This window comes from Musca vetustissima, unplaced genomic scaffold, assembly GCF_032173495.1.
Source record: "Musca vetustissima isolate MV318-11 ecotype Yass unplaced genomic scaffold, APGP_CSIRO_Mvet_v1 utg122483, whole genome shotgun sequence".
NCBI classification, from domain to species: Eukaryota; Metazoa; Arthropoda; class Insecta; order Diptera; family Muscidae; genus Musca; species Musca vetustissima.
The window spans coordinates 16807-37294 of record NW_026883147.1 but is presented as its reverse complement, the minus strand read 5'-3'; the positions used below and the strand labels follow the sequence as shown (position 1 = coordinate 37294).

The following is a 20488-nucleotide window of genomic DNA, read 5'->3' as shown; positions in this document are numbered from 1 at the left end:
ATTCACATAAAATCGGACAAAAGTATATATGGGAGCTATATCTAAATCTGAACCGATTTCAACAGAACTTATGACCCTGATTTTGTCTCAATCGAATAAATATTGGGAGTTTGGTGTACTATTTAGATAAAATAGGACGAAAATATATATGGGAGCTATATCTAAATCTGAACCGATTGTGACCTGTGTCACATTTTATTCAATTCGGATCATAAGTGCGACTTGTACTTTGTTTACAATTTAATATGGACGGACATGCTTAAATCGAAAATCAACCCAATACAATTATTGGCCCACTTCCATGCACTCACTTTTATATCCTTCACTACACTGTGGTTCAGAATACTATGTCATTGTGTATATGTTTGTAACAAGCAAAATTAAACGAGATTGTTTTTTTTTTAAGAATATGCTGTATTTTGGTCTGTCTGTCCATGTTAAATTGTAAACAAAGCACTGGTCGCATTTATGATCCGAATTGGATGCAATTTGGTACAGCTCATTTATTTGGTTTCTGGACATGTAGACCTGCTACCGCAGCTCGTCCACGCTCCATTCTTGAGGTTGTATCCAACGATAACCCTCTCCCCATTACCGTTGAACTCTTAATTGGGCATTTGTTAATGATATGACAACTGATATTTCTCGCGGCCTCCCTCCGTGATGAACTGTCACTACTGATACAGTTACAATAAAACCAACTTATATCGGTGCATTGTATTTGTTTCTAGCCATTTTTATATATTTTTTCCAGTAATAAAATCCTTTTAAAAATAATCTATAATAATCGAAATAAGTATTGAAACCCAAACATAGTATTTATAACCGTAAAATCAACTAAAAGTTGCTTCAGTTTTGTCCAATCAAAAATAGAGTAAAATTCATTTTCCATTTTTTATTATTTATGTCAAGATTTTTTTTTAAATTTTTAAAAAGTTATTCGTCATTTATTATCTTTGTAATTTTAGTTGCTTTTGTTTTGGCCTTCTGTGTTTTTGTTTAATTAATTTATATCTAAATACACTTGCAATCATTGAGAAGAACAATTCATGTTTGCAGAGCAACCACCTAAAATTGTGTGATTTTTTCTTTAATATCGTAAGTAACTCATTCTCGCTTAATATCGTGTAAAAAGGTAATATTTTTATTCTTTGTTGTCAAATTAGTACTAGTTACTAAAGGTTTTTTACTAGTGCTGGAACTATCTATATACAATTCATTGTCATTTTAATTTCTAGCGGGTATTGATATGATGTAGAGTAATATAGTGGTCGTTACTATCAATTACAACCCATATATGTAGGTCATAATATTAGTCAAAGCTTTGCTCCACCTGTTGATTGTTTACATTATTTTAAAACTTTCAATTGAAGCATAAAATAAGCTTTCTCTTAGAATAACAAAAATTCATAACAAATCTCTCACAAATATAAACTTTCACTCAATTAATTTCCCCAAGAGAGCTTCTCAGTGGGGTTGACAAAATATCCCAAGTGAGAATCGTTAGGTGATTGTGATAGGGCGGGAGGCAGAAAAATAAAACGCATTTCAAACAAAAACAAACCTCCACCAACACATAAATTTGTTTGTTATCTGTAAAGCTCTGTTTTGTTGTTGTCGTTGTTGTTGGTGGCTAGTGTATTTACCGGCTCGTGAGCGAGATAAACACATACAATGTATATAGATTTGTTTGTGAAATTTTCAAACAAAAAAATATTTGAGGCAAACAGCAAGCCAGCCAGACCTTTGGCACTAATTAGATGCATGAGTGAGAGTTTTCGCCGTAGTCCGCAGCTATGTTAGTTAGTCGGTGGCAGTCAATTTAGTAAAACGGTTCGTTGTATAGCACAGGCACGCTTTAATCATTTGTTAGAGTAACGTGTTTGTGGGTACGTGTGTGCGTGTTTTGTGTTTTGCGAGTGGGGTCAATCACTTGAGTATCTCGGTTTTACATTGAACTGAAAACAATAAATAAAAAACGAAAAAACATCAAAAAAAAACTGCACGCAATTTTGCATACATTGTCTCTAGTGAAAAAAGCACTGGCCTTTTCTGTGGAAAATCATTACCGGAAATTTACAAAATGACGGATTTAATTCAGCTTGTAAGTCCTCATCATCCGCAACATGCAGAGGTACGGGTATCCAAAGAATTTGTCTTTTTATATTTATTATTGCTTTGTTTGGGCTTTAAACTGCTATTGGCTTTCAAAATTCATTACAACAATAATCATACTGCTAATCTAATTAATCGCCCGGAGTTCTGTGGATTTCCTCAACCTTTGCATGCTTTGTGGATATTTTTCGAAATTGTAGTGCAACATTTACCTAATTTTATTTGCAATTTATTTCTTTTCACATCCGCTATTCACTTTAATTGTGATTTATGTTCGCATTTTTTAAATTTGCTCTAAGACAAGGTTTCGTTTCGTGCGCGCCCTTTGTGCCTTTGTTATTGTTGAAGTTGGAAAAACACAAATTTAAGTTTTTCTGTGCGTCCTTGACCTTGTCCGTCTGTATGTTTTGTCTGTGCGTAGTTGTGCAATAAAAACAGATTTATAAGAGAGTGGAGCTTTTTTCACGGAAAAAGGATAACTGTGTAGATGAAAAGCTTTTATATAACAAATGGAAGGATATGTTTGGGTGTAAGAGATGTCGTTGGAGATGCCTCTGAGCGGGAGTAAGTAAGCCTTATATTGGAATATATATACATATATTGATCAAAGTCGGAAGGGGGCTAATAAACGTTATCTATTTCGTTGTTTCAAAAGTAAACGTACATAAAACACACACAAAATATACCCTATACGTTGTTAGGGGATTATAGTTTTGTGTGGCCTCAAGAGATTGTAACGCCGCTAAATATTGGCCCTAGACCCACCTTTAATTACACCGATATCTCGACTAGCTGAGTCCATCTAGACATGTGTAACCGTCTGTCCATTATAATTTGTAAACACGATGCAGACCACAGTTATGGACCAGGTTCTGGTTCAGAAAACCCCTACTGTTTTGGTAATGATCGGTTAATATTTATGGCCTGTTTTTCTGGTCGCTCTATAGACCACAATTATGTTTAATTTTACACAGAAAAAGTGGTCTGACTATAGAATAAGCATGACTATATTGATAAAAATCGGTCAATATTTAGCGGGTCAAATGGACACAGACTTTTGTGTGAAAAATGAAAAAATCTTTTGTTCTATGGTATATATATATATATATATATATATAAATATATTCCTGAACGGCATAGTTACTTAACTGGCTCGAGGCAGAACATTTGTTCCATTGTGCAGAGTTTTTCACATTTGTTTTGTTATGTCATCATCCACTTGATCTTTCCATCGAAGTCGTGGTATTTCCCTTGTGCGTGATCCGTCAGTAGTCTCGCTTTTATATGCCTTTTGTGCTGGGACATCCTTATCCATTCTCTTAAAATGACCTAGCCAACGTAGTCGCAGCAGTTCGATACGAATGACTATGTTGATGTCCGTTTATAAATGGTAAAGTTCGTGGTTCGTTCGGCGCCGATACTCACCGTCGGCCCATAGATCTTTTTCTTTCAAACACTTCAAGAGCTGCCTCATTTATTTGCGCAAGTACCCATGCTTCTGATCCATACACCAGCACGGGTAGTATCAGCGTCTTTTAGAGTGTGAGTTTGGTCTGGCGGGAGGTGACCTTATTTCTAAACTTAGACCATAGTAGCATCTGTTGGCCAACACTATCCTTATCCGAATTTCAAAACAAATTGTCTATGGGGAAAGCGATCTGAATAAGAAATTCGAATGGCTGTCTGAATGTAATGTACGTTCAATAATTAAACTTTTTTCGTAAAATAATATATAATATATAAATAAGCGTACGGAGGAATTTTTTAATCCGGGGAACATGATTCGGAAACGATGCCTCAGATGAGCTGTTAATCTCTAATCGGTCAAGTGAGTGAAAATATCGCGACATTTTGCTTGGCTTGGAATATTGATCCGCGAAACTTAGAGGTCAGTGGTAGTTGTGTAGGGTATCATATAGTTCTGGGAGGGTTCTGTTTAGCCTATTTGAATATTATTAAAATATACAGTTATTTTCAAGAATGTATATTATTTTTACATATATTCCATATATTTTTGAGTAAAGCATACGTAATTCCAAATTGATAATTCGGATTATTTTATATCATTCACGCCACTGACGGACCATCTTTGGTTGGTTTATTTGTTTCTACTGTGAACCAATTCCTACTGTGAACCTCAACATCTGTAAATCTTGTGTTATAGTCTAGTGGGATGGCATTGTATGATCCTTTTTTGGAAACTTAAAGTACAATTTTATGTAGTGTTTGAAAATTTCAGTTCACATGTAAACCAGAAAAAACAAGCTAAATTTTTTTATGGCAGGCGTATCGCGCTAACACTATCGTTTTCAATAAGTTGTTGCTGTAGCTTTGCAAGACCTATTGGGGAGCATTTTATCAATATTATCTTTAATTGGTCTTTAATCTAATCGCTGTTATTTTTGTACTGTTATTATGGATTTGTAGATATGGTAGCTATTTGATTATTCAAACATAAAAATATTACTGTGGATTCGGTTGGTAATAAGAATCAGTTTAAAAAAGTGGATTAAGGGCCCCATTAATGAACCTATTGTATGTAATCATATTAACTATAATGTTAAAATAATTTTAAGGATAGTTAAAGAAAATTCATCAATGCACTTTGAAGGGTTATTTGTTTGAGGTTCTAACAATAATTTCATGGGTTCCTAGAAACTTCCATTAAAAGTTTCAAGGGCTACATTTGAATAATCTGTCATCGCTTCCAAACCGTACAATTTGTAAGTTATCTCGATTTCAATCAGATAAACAAAAGGCCTAATTTAAGCCAAATATAATAAGACGTTTCATTGATCAGGGTTTTAATTGTTTATGATTTAAAAAGAAGTTGATGTAATTAACGATCAACAAGCAAATATAACTACTAGCAGATCCATTCAGGATAATAAACATGTAATAACGCCGTTATGTTTGACTGGGCCCAAACACACTTTAGTTTACTTTAATTGGTCGGAACTTTTAGGACTTACTCAAAACATCTACTTTTTGAGGACTTAGTCAAAACATCTACTGAAACAAGTAAAAAAGTGTCAGTCGGTGTTGCCGACAAATATATATCCTCCCACTTTGGCAGGCTCCTTCTCAATTCGTTCAAAGGTGGCTGTTGCCGCTCGCAATATTCGACCCATTATGTCGATTTCGTCGGCGTAGGCGAGTAACTTATGCTGTTTGGTATACAGAGGGCCATTTCTGTTCACATTTGCATCTCGTATGATCTTTTCCAGCAGGATGTTAAACAGGTCACCTTGTCAAATCCCAGTTCGGTATTGAAGAGCTCCGAAAAGTCCATTCCGACTTTAACTACTGACCTTGTACCAGTTAAAGTTATCATGCATAGCCGTATTAATTTTGCAGGAATGCCAAACGTAGACATGTCTTTAAACACCTCTGGACGGATAGGGCTGTCGAATGCGGCTGCATAGTCGACGAATAGCTGGAATGTGTAGAGTTGTTTTTCGTGCGTCTTTTCCAGGATTTGGCGCAAAGTGAAAATCAGGTCAATGGTGGATTTGCTACGTCTGAAGCCGCATTGGTGTGGTCAAAAAATGGTTTCAGTCGTTCACATAGCACGCGTGACAGTACTTTATATGCGATGGGAAGGATATTTACCTCTACCTCTGAAGTTGGAATCATTGGGCATGCATTCCGCTGGCCAAATTGTACAGCTGGTGCATGCTCCTGACCAGCATCAGACCACCGGTCTTGAATAGTTCGGCTGGTAATCCACCGGCACCTGCTGCTTTATTGTTTTTCAGCCGATTAATTGCTACTCTGATCTCATCTTGGCTAGGTGGTATACACTCTATACCGTCATCTCTCATTGGCTCTGGGGTATTTTCTTTACCGCCACTATTTAATACCAGAAGCCTTTCTAAATGCTCCTTTCAGATCCTCAGCACGGTATCTGTATCTGTCACCAGGTTTCCATCTTCATCTCTACAGGAGGATGTACCTGCGCCAAAGCCTTTGGTTTGGAGTTTTACTCGTTGGTAAAATTTCCGGACCTCATTCTGACTCCTGTACATCTCGATTTGATCATGCTCGGGTGCGAACCTTGACTGCCACAAGGTAATGGTCCGAATCGATATTCGCTCCTCGTATCGATCGAACGTCTAAAACACTGGACGTTTGCCTTCCGTCTATCACAACATGATCAATTTGATTTCTCGTTGCATGATCAGGAGAAATAAAGGTGGCCGTGTATATATCGAGATACTTGAATCTCGTGCTGGTAACTACCATGTTTTTTACTGCCGCGAAGTCAATTAACCTCATGCCGTGGTCGGATGTGTTTTCATGGGGGCTGAATTTTCCGACGGTGGGACCAAAAATATTTTGCTTTCCGATTTTTGCTTAAAATGTCCTGGCAGAATTTTAATGTCATGGCCAGGTCAGCGGTCGTATGCTCTTTCCAGTCGCTCGTAAAATAAGTCTTTGGTCTGTCCATCTTTGTCTTCCGTCAGAACATGGGCGCAAATAAGACTGATGTAATATTTAGTCACAATTTGCTCCATAGTGTGTCCATAAATGGGCTTCAACTTAAGAAAATTAAACTGTAATGCATATCTGATGGACATTTATAAATTTTAGACGAACAATCACCTATTTCGAACTTTACAAAATCATTAAATAAAATATTCAAACGCCCATTTATAATCTTTTATTTTTTTCAGTGTAAAAGTCAAGCCCTTTATTTGGCCCCTTTTCTCAATTTCGTAGTACTGTACTTTGTCTTCGTTAGAGACCCACATGGTGAATTGTGGACAACCATATTGAAATGTGCTCCCATTGTCAGTTTGATGTTTTTCGTACTCATCAAAGGATTCGCTTTCAACAAACAGTAAGTCTAGCTTTGTTTAAAATCCGTCCTTCTTTTGAGATCAATATTTTAATTTAATTTCTTTTATTTCAGATACAAATATTCCCAACTGATATTGATTGGTTTGATTTTCTCCTGCGGTGGTGATGTTTTGCTCAATATTGATTTGTTCCCACATGGCATGGGTTCATTTGCCGTTGCTCAAATCTTTTACATATCAGCATTCGGATTTAAGCCACTGAATTGGAAATTGGGAATACCGATTTATATATTGTGGGGTTTAAGTAAGGGAGAAAGAAATTTGAGGTATTTTTTACAGATTTAATTTGTATATTTTATTTTTTTCCTTTTAGGCATTGGCTTGGTTGGCAGTCGACTTGAGGGTGTTTTGATTGTCGGCCTACCGATCTATGGTTTCCTCCTACTGACAATGTGTTATCGTTCCCTGGCCCGTGCTGTACACCACAAAACTCCCATTTATATTTTGTGTGGAATTTGCAGTGTGTTGTTTGTTATGTCCGATGCCATGATTGCTATCGATATGTTCCTGATAACAATTCCCCATGCAAGGGTAGGTTTTTAATATATCTTAAGGGGAATAAAAAAGTATTTTAATTTTTGTTTTTTCTCCTTTATAGCTCTGGATCATGATCACCTACTATGCTGCTCAATTTGGCATTGCTCTAAGCACGACCACTGACATCTCGAAAAAGAAGCCCGGCAAAATGTCACCCAAGAAGATGAGCCGCAACAACAACAGTGTTCGTCGCCGTGTCAAATAAAAAAAGAAGACTGATTTAAACCAAAACTTCCTCTGAAACACAACATTAAGTAAAATCTAAAAGAAAATACTTTTCGTATCCACCAAACAAAAATGTAACCGAAATACTTCCATAAACTGTGTATTATCTTAAAAAAAGAAAAAAATCATACAGAAAAAATACTTAACCTAACCTTGTTAACTAGTTTGTAGTTAGTTGAAATGTTTGTTCAAATCCACTAATCTTCCAACAAAGACCCCAAAAATATATACAAACGTGTTAAAACTCAATTTTTGAAATAAAATTAGTAAAAAAATATGCACAGTGACGTATCATTAGATGATTTAATCATTTAAACCAAATTTAACCCAAAAAATAAAACCTAATACAAATGCCAATTATTTAGAAGAAATTATTATATATGTTTTATAAAAAAAATTAAAAAATTGTACAAATTTTTGTAAATTAATGTTAAATGTTTGTGTGACCTTTTGTGAAATAAATAAAAGTAAAAGAATTGTTAAAAAACTGTTTTGAAAAAATTTGTATTCTATATTTACTCAATATATATATATATATATATATATATATATATTCTGAAATCCGGAAGAATTATTGCTTGACAATTCTTCCTTCTATTTTTTGGGAACTCAAAGTCTCAATTTACTCAAATACCGAATAATGGTAAGTACCGTTATATGAGATCTAAGCCGAATCTCGGGCCAATATTGATAATTTTTCTAGGGAAGATTTTCTACCCAATGGGAATCCGAAATAAAAACCAGTAAGGAATGTAGTAAAGTCGGACTAGGCTGACTTTATAATATTCTTCACCACTTTTGGTATAAAGTTCTTCACGTTTTTAGATACTACGGTCCTTAATTTAATTTCACTGAAATTTTGGTAATCATTGGCCAATCCAAACCAAAGTTCTAAGCAAAAATGTACTTAGCATGGCACGTACGATTAATGAAACTTCCATACTTTGAAAGCTTTTACTGAAAAATTCACTTTTCAGACTTAGCATACTATGGTTCGGAGGCGTCGATATGTATCCTTACAATTGAATGTCAATGTTCCATCGAAGGAACACGTCTGCGTACCATGGGATAAATGGGGTATGGAGCGAAATTGATACACGCTACTCGGTACGCCGCACTGTTAAAAATTTAATTTCAATCAGACACCCGTTCGAAATACTTATGGAAGCTACAACAAAACGCAATAACGTCATTCAAGTCTCAATTTGATACGTTGTGCAAAATTTCGTGTTAATCGGACAAACAATTGGAGCTTGGTGCATCATTTAGGTAAAATCGAACGAATATATATGTATATGTGGGAGCTATATCCAAATCCGAATTGACTTTTCCGCAACTTACCACACATCATTCGTGCAAATGCAAGGGTATATAGGGACTTTGGTGCACCATTTAAGTAAAATCGGACGGAAATGTATATATGGGAGTTATATCTAAATTTGAACCGATTTTCCCGAAACTAACCACTCATCATTCTATACTCAATTCAGTACGCTATGCAAAATTTCATGCAAACCGAGGGACTTTGGTGAACTATTTTGCCTAAATCGGACGAAATTATATATGGGAGCTATATCTAAATCTGACCCGATTTTCACGAAATTTAACACACATCTTTCTAGACATAATTCAGTATGCTATGCCAAATTTCGTGCAAATCGCAGGATATATAGGGACTTTGGTGCACTATTTACCTTAAATCGGACATCACCCTAGATTTAATTCAGTACGCTATGCCAAATTTCGTGCAAATCCAAGGGTATATAGGGACTTTGGTGCACCATTTTCTTTAAATCGGACGGAAATATATATGGGAGCTATATCTGAATCTGAACCGATTTTCACGAAACTTAACACACATCACTCTAGACTTAATTCAGTATGCTATGCCAAATTCCGTGCAAATCGAAGGATATTAAGTGACTTTAGTGCATCATTTACCTAAAATCGGTCAAAAATATATATGGGAGATATATCTAAATCTGAACCAATTTTCACGAAATTTATTACTCATCGTTCTAGACTTGATTCAGTACGCTGTGCCAAAATTTTTGGAAATCGAAGGTTATAAAGGGACTTTGGTGCACCATTTACCTTAAATGGAACGAAGATATATGGGAGATATATATGAATCTGAGCCGATTTTCACGAAACTTAACACACATCACTCTAGACTTAATTCAGTCCGCCATGCTAAATTTCGTGCATATCGGAAAATATAAAGGGACTTTGGTGCACTATTTACCTTAAATCGGACGAAAATATATATGGGAGCTATATCTAAATCTGAATCGATTTTCACGAAATTTAACAGACATTGTTCTAGACTTAATTTAGTACGCTACGCCAAATTTCGTGCAAATCGAAAGTTATAAATAGACTTTGGTGCACTATTTACCTAAAATGGGACGAACATTTATATGGGAGCTATATCTAAATCTGCACCGATTTTTCGCAATTTCAATTGGTCCAATTAAATAACTATGGACATGGACAGACGGACGGACGGATGGACGGACTGACATGCATAAATCGACTGAAAAAGTGGCTCGTTTCCTTTGGTCTGTTACAAACATATGCACAAATTCATAATACACTGTACCACAGTGTGGTGAAAGGTATAAAAAGGATTAAATGAATCCTGGATTTTTAAACAATATGCCTTAAGGATTAAACAATTTGATGGTGTTACCATTAAGCTTGAAATATTCTTTACAATGTTTTTTAAGATGCAGATTTTTTGAAAACCCTAAAGATGAGTGAATTTCTTAAGGAATATATTTTTAGGATGAATTAACTAAAAAAATATGATTTTTCTTTGTAAACCACACCGTTTATATGGAGAGACCTGCACAACATTTAATTTGCAATGTTTTGAACATATAGCAGTTCCCATCTCTGATCCACACATTATTAACAAGGCGAAAATATATGCTTACATACATTTCGAGCGAAAATTCTTTAACGAAGTTAAGACACAAACCTCTGCTACGCGTAGTAAAACTATTGGCCGCCACATATAGCTGTGGTGCACCGGTATATTATTAATATATGAATTGATAAACCTCGGATTTATTCGCCTTATGAAGCGAATCATGTCTTAGTTTTTTCTTCACAATTTGTAGTTTTTCAGGTGAAAGACGCCTGGGCATGACATAATTATGGACGGTAGTCTCATTTAAAAAGTTGACAATGGCAATTCTTTTTAATTAGAACGCCGCACAAAACTATCCGACTGGGAGGTTGATGCGCATGGATTTTGACACAGAATATAACGTCAGATCTGCTCCTGTATTTACTACATTATGGTTAACTGGTTATCCTTTTAATGCATCGAACAAACAGGCGACATACAGTAGATATCGGATATAAGAAACTCAAAAAAACCGGAGATTTTTTTCTTATATGGAATTATCGGATATAAGAAAGTATAACCTCAGTGTTTTGATAATCTTTCGTATATGCGATTTTTTCTTATATGAGATGTGCTTATATCCGATATCTACTGTATCTGTGGGGTAAACTCATCCGTTTAACAGATGAGTGTATCCCAGACGGTGCACCATTCAGTTTTCCGAAGTAGAAGGCTTAACATTGCATGGGACAACACATTTTTCTTTCTCTCGCACCAAATTTGAATTGATACCAGCAATAATGTTTGGATATACTTCCGACATTTGATTATGACTTTCTACGGCTCCTTGACTTCCAGAACGAATCTATCTGCATGCAAAGCGTCTGGAATTTCTTCTCAATTTCCCGAAAACTAGAGATGTATAGTTCGCAAACGAACTGGTTGTCCAAAATATTATATCGTTCGTTCTATGACAAAAGTTTGTCTTAACCTAAATTTAAAGCAACGAAAACCCTTTTTTTGTAGAAAGCATTATGGTTATATTAAGATATATTGCGATCAATTTTAATGTTGCGAACAAAAAAATGTTGGTCGAATTTTGGTATTTGCAATACCTACTTTTCCGAACTAAATAACAAATGATCGTTCAGTGTACGATTCACAATCGTCGTTCACTAATGTGTCTGTATCGGCAAACTATCTATGAGAGCTGAACTAGAAAGAGCGACCATCTTAATCGAGGAAGAAAATGTCGTTTCAAACCTTATCCTGTGAAAAAGACCGAATTTCCATTAATTAATTCTAAAGATTTCTTGTCTCCTAGTTCAATGTTTGTCAAAAGTTTCTTGGATCCGAGAAACTGCTAATAAGTTTGCCCTTAAGCGTGGGAATTTAATAAAACTACAAAAATTAGGTTATATTTTTAATTTCCGAAGGTCGAAATATATTTAACTAGAAATGTGAAAATTATTTTTGTCGTCACCAAATACAGAAAATAAAAATCAATGCTAACTTAACCAAAAAAGGAAAATTACAAAATCAAAGATGACTTGATCAAATAAAAATAATTTTTCTAAAGTAACATATTAATGAGTATTTCCACTCCGCCACGATATTAGTTCCGTTCCAGAACCTAAAAGAATCTACTCATTTTACATGTTTTACAACTTTTTACTCGAAAACCGTTCCTCAACCCTCAAAACTGGTAAAACATTGAATCAAATTTAAGAGAGCACAAAACAAAATGGCGTTCTCTTTGTAAACTTTTTACTCGAGAAATTTGGCCGAGTAAAAATGGTAAACAGGAATGCCTACTTGTAATTTTGAAGTATTGTCATCTAATTTTGGTACATTTACTAGATTTGCGTTCCCGAACTATTCAAATTAGTTTGTACTCTGAGAGCAATTTTGAAATGTTTCCCTTTTACTAGATTTAGACCAGTGAGCGGAGCAGTATAGTCGGACGGGGCCGACCCTACACAACTACCACGGAACTCTAACTTTCTGCGGATGTTTATTCCGAGCCTGTGCAATATTTCTTGAGGTCAACAGCACCTCTTCCTTACACTGACATATTTTCCGAATACTACTATTCATATTCAGTACTGCCCTCCTAATTAATTGTCCATATTCCCTTCACCGTGGGTTGTGTTGTGATTTTCGGCTTATTATTGGCATTTACTCGAAAAAAATTAAGTATTCTGTCCACTTCATCCCATAATTATAATTTGATCGCCAACGAATATTATAGGCGTTATCCTTGACCATAAGGGGAACCTCATGGAAAATTTCAAAGCGATCAGCGCTATATTTCCGCCCTCTAGTGTGGTAATGGATTACTAAATAATATCTGAGTACATAAGCACCCGTAAATATTTAAGTGTAACTCCCACATCCGAGTACATACGACAATATAAATGGTATCAATTTAAAGGTTAAGCACTCCTCTTGGGCGTACTATCTACTTCTCCAGTCTATGTCCTTTAGGGGCAAATAAATACGACATAGAATACAAATTTTGTAATTTTTCACACAAAAGTCAGGGTCCATTTGTCCCGCTAAATATTTACAGATTTTTATCAAAATAAGCATGCTTATTCATTGGCCCGATCCCCTTTTTCATGTAAAATTTCACGATGTTCGGGCCACAATTGCGGCCTCTGGAGCGACCAGAAAATCAGACAAAAATCAAGTTTTTGGTCTATTTCATCCCCTACATATTAACCGATCTTTTCCAAAAACAATAGGGGTATTCATTGGGCAGAACCCATCCTACATGCAAAATTTCGAGAAGATTGGTCCATAACTGTGGCCTGTTTTGTGTTTACAAATTATAATGGAAAGACGGACGGATGGGCACACATGTCTAGATCGACTCAGCTAGTCGAGATATGACGATCGGTATACTTAAAGGTGGGTCTAGGAGGGTATAAAAAGTACTGGAACAGACCAATTGTTATATCCTCACTTTTATCAAATTAATTTAGCTTCTACCGTTCTTGATGATAAAACCACTTCTTCACAGAACAATTTTGAATATATGTTTAATAGAGGTGTACAATTCACGAACGAACTAGTTCAACTGAAGGATTCACTGAAAAGAGCTATTGAACCAGTTCTTATAAAGTCTTTCTTTTTTGTTCATTAAAAGAGCAGTTCAAGTGTAAGCTGTTTATTAACCTATTTTGATTTGGTCTAAATGAAAGCGATGTCGATCGCGTTTCATATTGCATGAGATACTATACTTTAATATTATTTTTGTTCAATATAGGTCCATAAGTTCTTCTGAAACTTTTCATTTAAATCCATGCCTAATAGGTTCATGAATTCTTCTGAAACAAATCATATTTTTTTATTCACAGAACGCAAACTATCAAACTATGTCTTGCGAATGTTCCGATCGAAGTTATTGTAATTCGCATTTCAACTCATGGTGGTTAACAAAATATTTAGAGACATTTCCAATAAAGGTCAATGTAGCCGAATTTTCCGTTTTCTCGCATCGTAAATAACTCCTAAATAACTTCAGCCTCACTAATTTAAAATTATAGGAATAGGGAGTTTAAAAAGTTTTACCCTGCCCAATTTTAAGACGTTTTTTATTTCTTATAAACAACAACTGATCCGTTTATTATTTTTTAGAAATTTTTATTTCCTTCACTTTAGATACGTCTTTACGCTTTACCACTGTAATACGACGTCTCTTTTGCCGTGTAGATAATTTATACAAACCAAATATAACAAGTTCTCTAATAATGGCATACACAATTTCGACGATACTTAGCACAGAAGCGCCCAAAAACAAACCCAATATGCCACCGAAATTTGATATCAGATCCAAATAGGTATACTGCAAACGGGATGAATATTTTGTCATCGTATTTTTGCCAAAATAAACTTCACCCGATATTACAGGTACAGTATCATTGGGACTGGAAGATATAACGATGTAATAAAATATGTATAAATTGTTAAAATTTTTCCAGGATTTACTTGGGCAATGGCAAGACATTTAATTTGACCAAAAACAACAGCGATTCACAGTTATTAAGACAATCACATGACATACCACGTCTGGTGTCATTGATGTATTCATCCTGATTGGGTTCTTTTAAATAATTGAAAATATCTGACAGAGGGTAAGAGGTTATTGTTTTAAATTTGTTGATCTAATAGGTCTCCTCTTTACTTACCCCTATGGTCATACATGCACTGCAAATCAGAGACCTTGCATTCCTTGTGGGGTTGGTTGGCTGAAAGTTTTAGAATTGAATATCAAAATCAAATATTATAATCTGCAGCAACATTTCTTACGTATTCCCGGGAAGAACATCGATGTTGTACAGTTACAGGTATTCAGTAAAAATTTCTCCTCACATCGAACAAGGCAATTGTATTTGTGAAATCCAAGACCATCGATTTGATCGTATTTTGTAATTTCATCCTGAGAATAAAAAATCAAAATGTTTAACTGTTAGTGGGTTTACTCAGGAAACATACGAGCCTATATCATTTAATAATCCAATTTTCGTACTTACCGAAAATACACATTTTCGTTTGGCTGGTGCTATGTGGCGAGTATTTCTGGAGGTTTCAGTGATTATCGGTGTAACCATCAGACTATTGTGGGTATTTTTTTGCAGAATGTGAAATAAGGTGTCACTCCATTCGTCAGCTTCTTTTACAAAGACCTAAAAAAATAAAAAAAAAAAATGAATCTTCAATTCAGCATGGTAAATCTTCTTTATTACGATTTCTATAGGAAATCTTCAATTCAACTTAGCTGATTTATGATTTTTATAGGAAATCTTCAATTCAGCCCAGCTGAATTATGATTTCTATAGGAAATCTTCAATTCAGAGTGGCTGAATTAGGATTTCTATAGGAAACGTTTGGGAAATCTTCAATTCTGCCTGGCTGAATTATGATTTCTATAGGAAATCTTCAATTCAACCTGGCTGAATTATGATTTCTATAGGAAACCTTCAATTCAGCTCCAGCTGAATTATGATTTCTATGGGAAATCTTAAATTCAGCTTGGCTGAATTAGGATTTCTATATGAAGTCTTTAATTCAGCCTGGCTGAATTAGGATTTCTGTAGGAAATCTTCCATTCAGCCTGGCTGAATTATGATTTCTATAGGAAATCTTCAATTCAGCCTGCCTGAATTCTGATTTCTATAGGAAATCCTCAATTCAGCCTGGCTAAATTATGATTTCTATAGGAAATCTTCAATTCAGCCTGGCTGAATTATGATTTCTATAGGAAATCTTCAATTCAGCCTGGCTGAATTATGATTTCTATAGGAAATCTTCAATTCAGCCTGGCTGAATTATGATTTCTATAGGAAATCTTCAATTCAGCCTGGCTGAATTATGATTTCTATAGGAAATCTTCAATTCAGCCTGGCTGAATTATGATTTCTATAGGAAATCTTCAATTCAGCCTGGCTGAATTATGATTTCTATAGGAAATCTTCAATTCAGCCTGGCTGAATTATGATTTCCATAGGAAATCTTCAATTCAGCCTGGCTGAATTATGATTTCAATAGGAAATCTTCAATTCAGCCTGGCTGAATTATGATTTCAATAGGAAATCTTCAATTCAGCCTGGCTGAATTATGATTTCTATAGGAAATCTTCAATTCAGCCTGGCTGAATTTTGATTTCTATAGGAAATCTTCAATTCAGCCTGGCTGAATTTTGATTTCTATAGGAAATCTTCAATTCAGCCTGGCTGAATTATGAAATCTATGGAAAATCTTCAATTCAGCCTGGCTGAATTATGATTTCTATAGGAAATCTTCAACTCAGCCTGCCTGAATTATGATTTCTATAGGAAATCTTCAACTCAGCCTGCCTGAATTCTGATTGCTATAGGAAATCCTCAATTCAGCCTGGCTAAATTTATGATTTCTATAGGAAATCTTCAATTCAGCCTGGCTGAATTATGATTTCTATAGGAAATCTTCAATTCAGCCTGGCTGAATTATGATTTCTATAGGAAATCTTCAATTCAGCCTGGCTAAATTATGATTTCTATAGGAAATCTTCAGTTCAGCCTGGCTGAATTATGATTTCTAAAAGAAATATGTTATTCAATCCGGCTTAACTATAAAAAAACTTACCGTAAAGGCAAAGGGTATGGTGGTTCCCGGCCTAACCAGACTGCTATTATATCGTAACCTGAATGATAGCCCAGATCCTTCTCCTCCATATCGAGCTCTCCATGGATAAAAATTGTCGGTCAGCTGCAATTTTTCGAAGTTTTGATATTCGTTTCCAATATAATTTCTCAATATTACCTGCTTTATTCTAGACTCTTTCGATATAACCGAATTAAAAACCAAACATGGACCCCTACCGGTATATTCGGGTACAAAAATTTTACAACAGTCATGTTGGGTGTTATCAAAATTACACCAAATAAAAATTTCATCACAACGCAGTGCCATAAACTTCGCCACATCTGAGAGTACAATATTTTCAACGGATCGGGGTATGTTTTCGGTCTTCAAAAACTCATCAATACTGCTTAGTCTGGTAAAGGTCATTCGATCCAACAGTACCATTAGGTTATAAAACGCTGCCTTAGCTTCTTTGGCGGCATAACGTGGCAGAAATCTGGCCTCAGCTGCCTTATAACGCATCCAATTGATGTGATTAACCGGACAAATAGCAACAGCAGGGAAAGGAATTTCATAAATGGGTAAATGTGACGTTTCCACCACTGTGACAAGGACTTCTTCACGATGGCGTTGCGTAACCGTATTATAGAGCAGAATGCAACCGATTAGTGCCGTCGTAACAATCAAACACCAAAATATCCGTACCGCCGGTTTGGTGTGTGGTTCCCAAATGTGATTTACACCATGAATGGTGTTCTGGCAAAATTTCAATAAACGATGGGTTAGTCTTATCTGGACTTGTTTTTCTGCAGGTGTGGGTGATTCTGGTTCTGGAGCTTCCTTGAAAATAAGCAATCCCTGAGGGTGATTGAAGTTGGTCTTTTTAAAGTAAACCAATTCGTTGGGATAGTACATGACTGTGAGTTGTTGTGCTGATGACTTCCGAAGCGGAACTGCCACCTTCGGCTTTTTGGTTTATTTTATGAAAATATGTTGCTGATTAGACCGTGAATGTTGACATATTTCTCAAATATTTAATTACGGGTTACCTCTGTTTTATTTTCGAACATAAAAGTTTCAATGCAATATTCCGCTGGCTAATGTTTCAATTACCCATACACGTGTTAAACTTTTATTCTGTATGTATGTATTTATGCAATTATGGTTACAAACATACAGGATATAAAGTTATAATCGGAAGTTTGGTTTGGTGGTGACAGGAAGGCATATCCGCTTATTTATTAATGTCATCACTAGTTGCTAACTGTTCATGATTTGTTGGTATATTCTAGTCATATTTTTTTGTAAATAGAAGTTCATAGAAAATTGTCAGTGTGACCTGATTAAAGACCATAGTAACTTTGAAGGAAAAAAGCCAGACGCCATGCTCGCCAAACCCGGACGCCATTCATAATACTTGTAATTAGGTTAAATTTTCGCTCAATACACTCTTATTTAATGCCCAGGGACGAACATTTGATACCGGTGTGTCGAGCAATAAAAATTGTCTAAAAAAACAGTCTGAACCGTTAGGATGCAGACACTCAGGTTCGAAACTAGGAACTTCAACGTACTAAAACTTAAGCGTACCATTATATTAGGTTGGGGAAAAAGAAATCCATTAGGCCGGTCGTCGAAAATGGCGATAAAATCGGAGAAATGATCGAAGGTGATCGGCATCTAACAAAACTGCTTTAAGCCATTTACACAAATCTAGATTCAAAAAGAAGCTCAATGTCTGAAGATAGCAATTGGCCAGAAACGGCCAGAATTGGCCAAAAAGAGAAGTGTCGTGTTCCACCAGGACAACTCTAGGCCACACACATTTACAGTGACTCGCCAGAAACTTCGGGAGCTTGGTTGGGAAGTTTTAATACATCCGCCATACAGTCCGGACTTGGCACCATGCGATTATCATATTTTTCTTCTATTGCAAAATTTTTTAATGATAAAAAATTGGTATCTAGGGAGGATTGTGAAAATTGAGTTCTAGAGATTTTTGCAAATAGAAAGCAGGTCTTTTATGGCAGAGGCATTATGAAGTTACGTTTAAAATGGCAACAAATAATATAATAACAAGTGAAAAAGCGTTAAGTTCGGCCGGGCCGAACTTTGGATACCCTCCACCATAGTTATACTGATAGATAGATGCAATGAAAATATAGGGAACATTATGTAAACTGATTTATGTAAACCATTTTGTACACAAAATACAAATTTCAGCCATTTTTAATGGGGATTTTTTCTAAATCTGTAAGCTCCAAAAAGTGGACTGATACTGATAACACATGTTAGAGTATAAAATCCTCAAACTACAGTAATTTAGATTACAAAGTTATATGCGGCTACGCCTAAAATGGGGGACCAATATTGATTACATAGTTTAGTAAGTAGTGAATATTTGGAGATATGATTATATGAGGGCTATGCCTAATTAAAGACCGGTATATGCCAATTTTGAACCCACTATTTTAATTGTTTATCTCAACTCTTTCCTTCATATATATTGTGGAGATGCCTAAATGTCTGCCGATATATTTCTTTATTGTCATGTTTGAGTTTTTTTTTAAGGAGTGAATATTAATAAAGTTGTGAATATTAATAGTTTTTGGTGGGGAGATTGGGTAACATATACGACTACAAAATACCAAATTTCAGCGAATTCGGTTGAAAAACGCACTCAAGAACCTCAAAATATCGAAAATTAGGGGTACCCTTATATAGGGGCTACCCGAAAAAATTGACCTATATTTATAAGTTTTTGTGGAGAGATTTGCTACTAAATAAGAACTCAAATTACTAAATTACAACCAATTCGGTGAAAAAATTTGGTCAAAACTCCCCAAAAACTGGAAATTGGGAGGTACCCTTATATGGGGGCTACCAGAAAAAGTGGAGCTATATTTATAATTTTTAGTGGGACAATTTGGTACCCAATAAGAACCCAAGGTACCAAATTTCAGTGAATTCGGTTGAAAACCGGGCTCAAGAACCCTTAAATACCTAAAATTGGGGGTACCCTTTATGTTGGCTACCCGAAAAAATTGACATATATTTATAATTATAATTTTTAGTGGGGAAATTTGGTACCCAATGAGAACTCACTGTACCAAATTTCAGCGAATTCGGTTGAAATCCGCGCTCAAGAACCCTAAAATACCGAAGATTGGGGGGTTCTCTTATATGGGAGCTATGCCTAAACGTGGACCGATATAGCCCATCATCGAACTTGACCTGCCTGCAGACAAAAGACGACTCTGTGCAAAGTTTTAGCGTTCTATCTCAATTCGTTTAGACGCTAGAGTGATTACAACAGACAGACGGACATGCTTAGATCGTCATAGAATTTTACGCTGATCAAGAATAAATGATTATTTCGATGCGTTACAAACGGAAAAACAAAACGAATATACCCTCCATACTATGGTGGAGGGTATAAAAAGGTGCATAATCGGACATTTCTTTTTTGGTATACCTCCCATATAAAGGATCTTGAAAATTTCAAATTTCTTGGTGTATAAAATCGTTAATATTCAACCAAATTCGATGGAAATTGGCAGTTTAATTGCAATTGCACCTATAAAGCATGTGACGAAAAACTGGAAAAATCGGACTAATATTTGATATGCCTCCCATACAATTGGTCTTTAAAAATTTGCTTTTATTGTCTATAAAAAATAATATTCAGTGAAAAACCGACCTCTCGAAGGAACATACTCATGTCTTTCTGCAACATATGTTAAATTTAATTTCATTCGGGCAGATT

The 20488-nt window shown here is 35.4% G+C and overlaps 1 protein-coding gene across 1 annotated transcript; it reads right to left on the bottom strand.

Annotated features, from left to right (window-relative positions):
- Positions 1-8898: 8898 nt before the first annotated feature.
- LOC133329915 (pickpocket protein 19-like) lies at positions 8899-17637 on the bottom strand. Its single transcript, XM_061538374.1, has 9 exons — positions 16900-17637; positions 16723-16845; positions 15132-15284; positions 14908-15037; positions 14787-14846; positions 14587-14722; positions 14358-14525; positions 10263-10287; positions 8899-8907 (listed from the first exon to the last, which is right to left on the bottom strand). The coding sequence occupies exons 1-9, from the start codon at positions 17635-17637 to the stop codon at positions 8899-8901; spliced, it is 1542 nt and encodes a 513-aa protein (XP_061394358.1).
- Positions 17638-20488: the final 2851 nt, after the last annotated feature.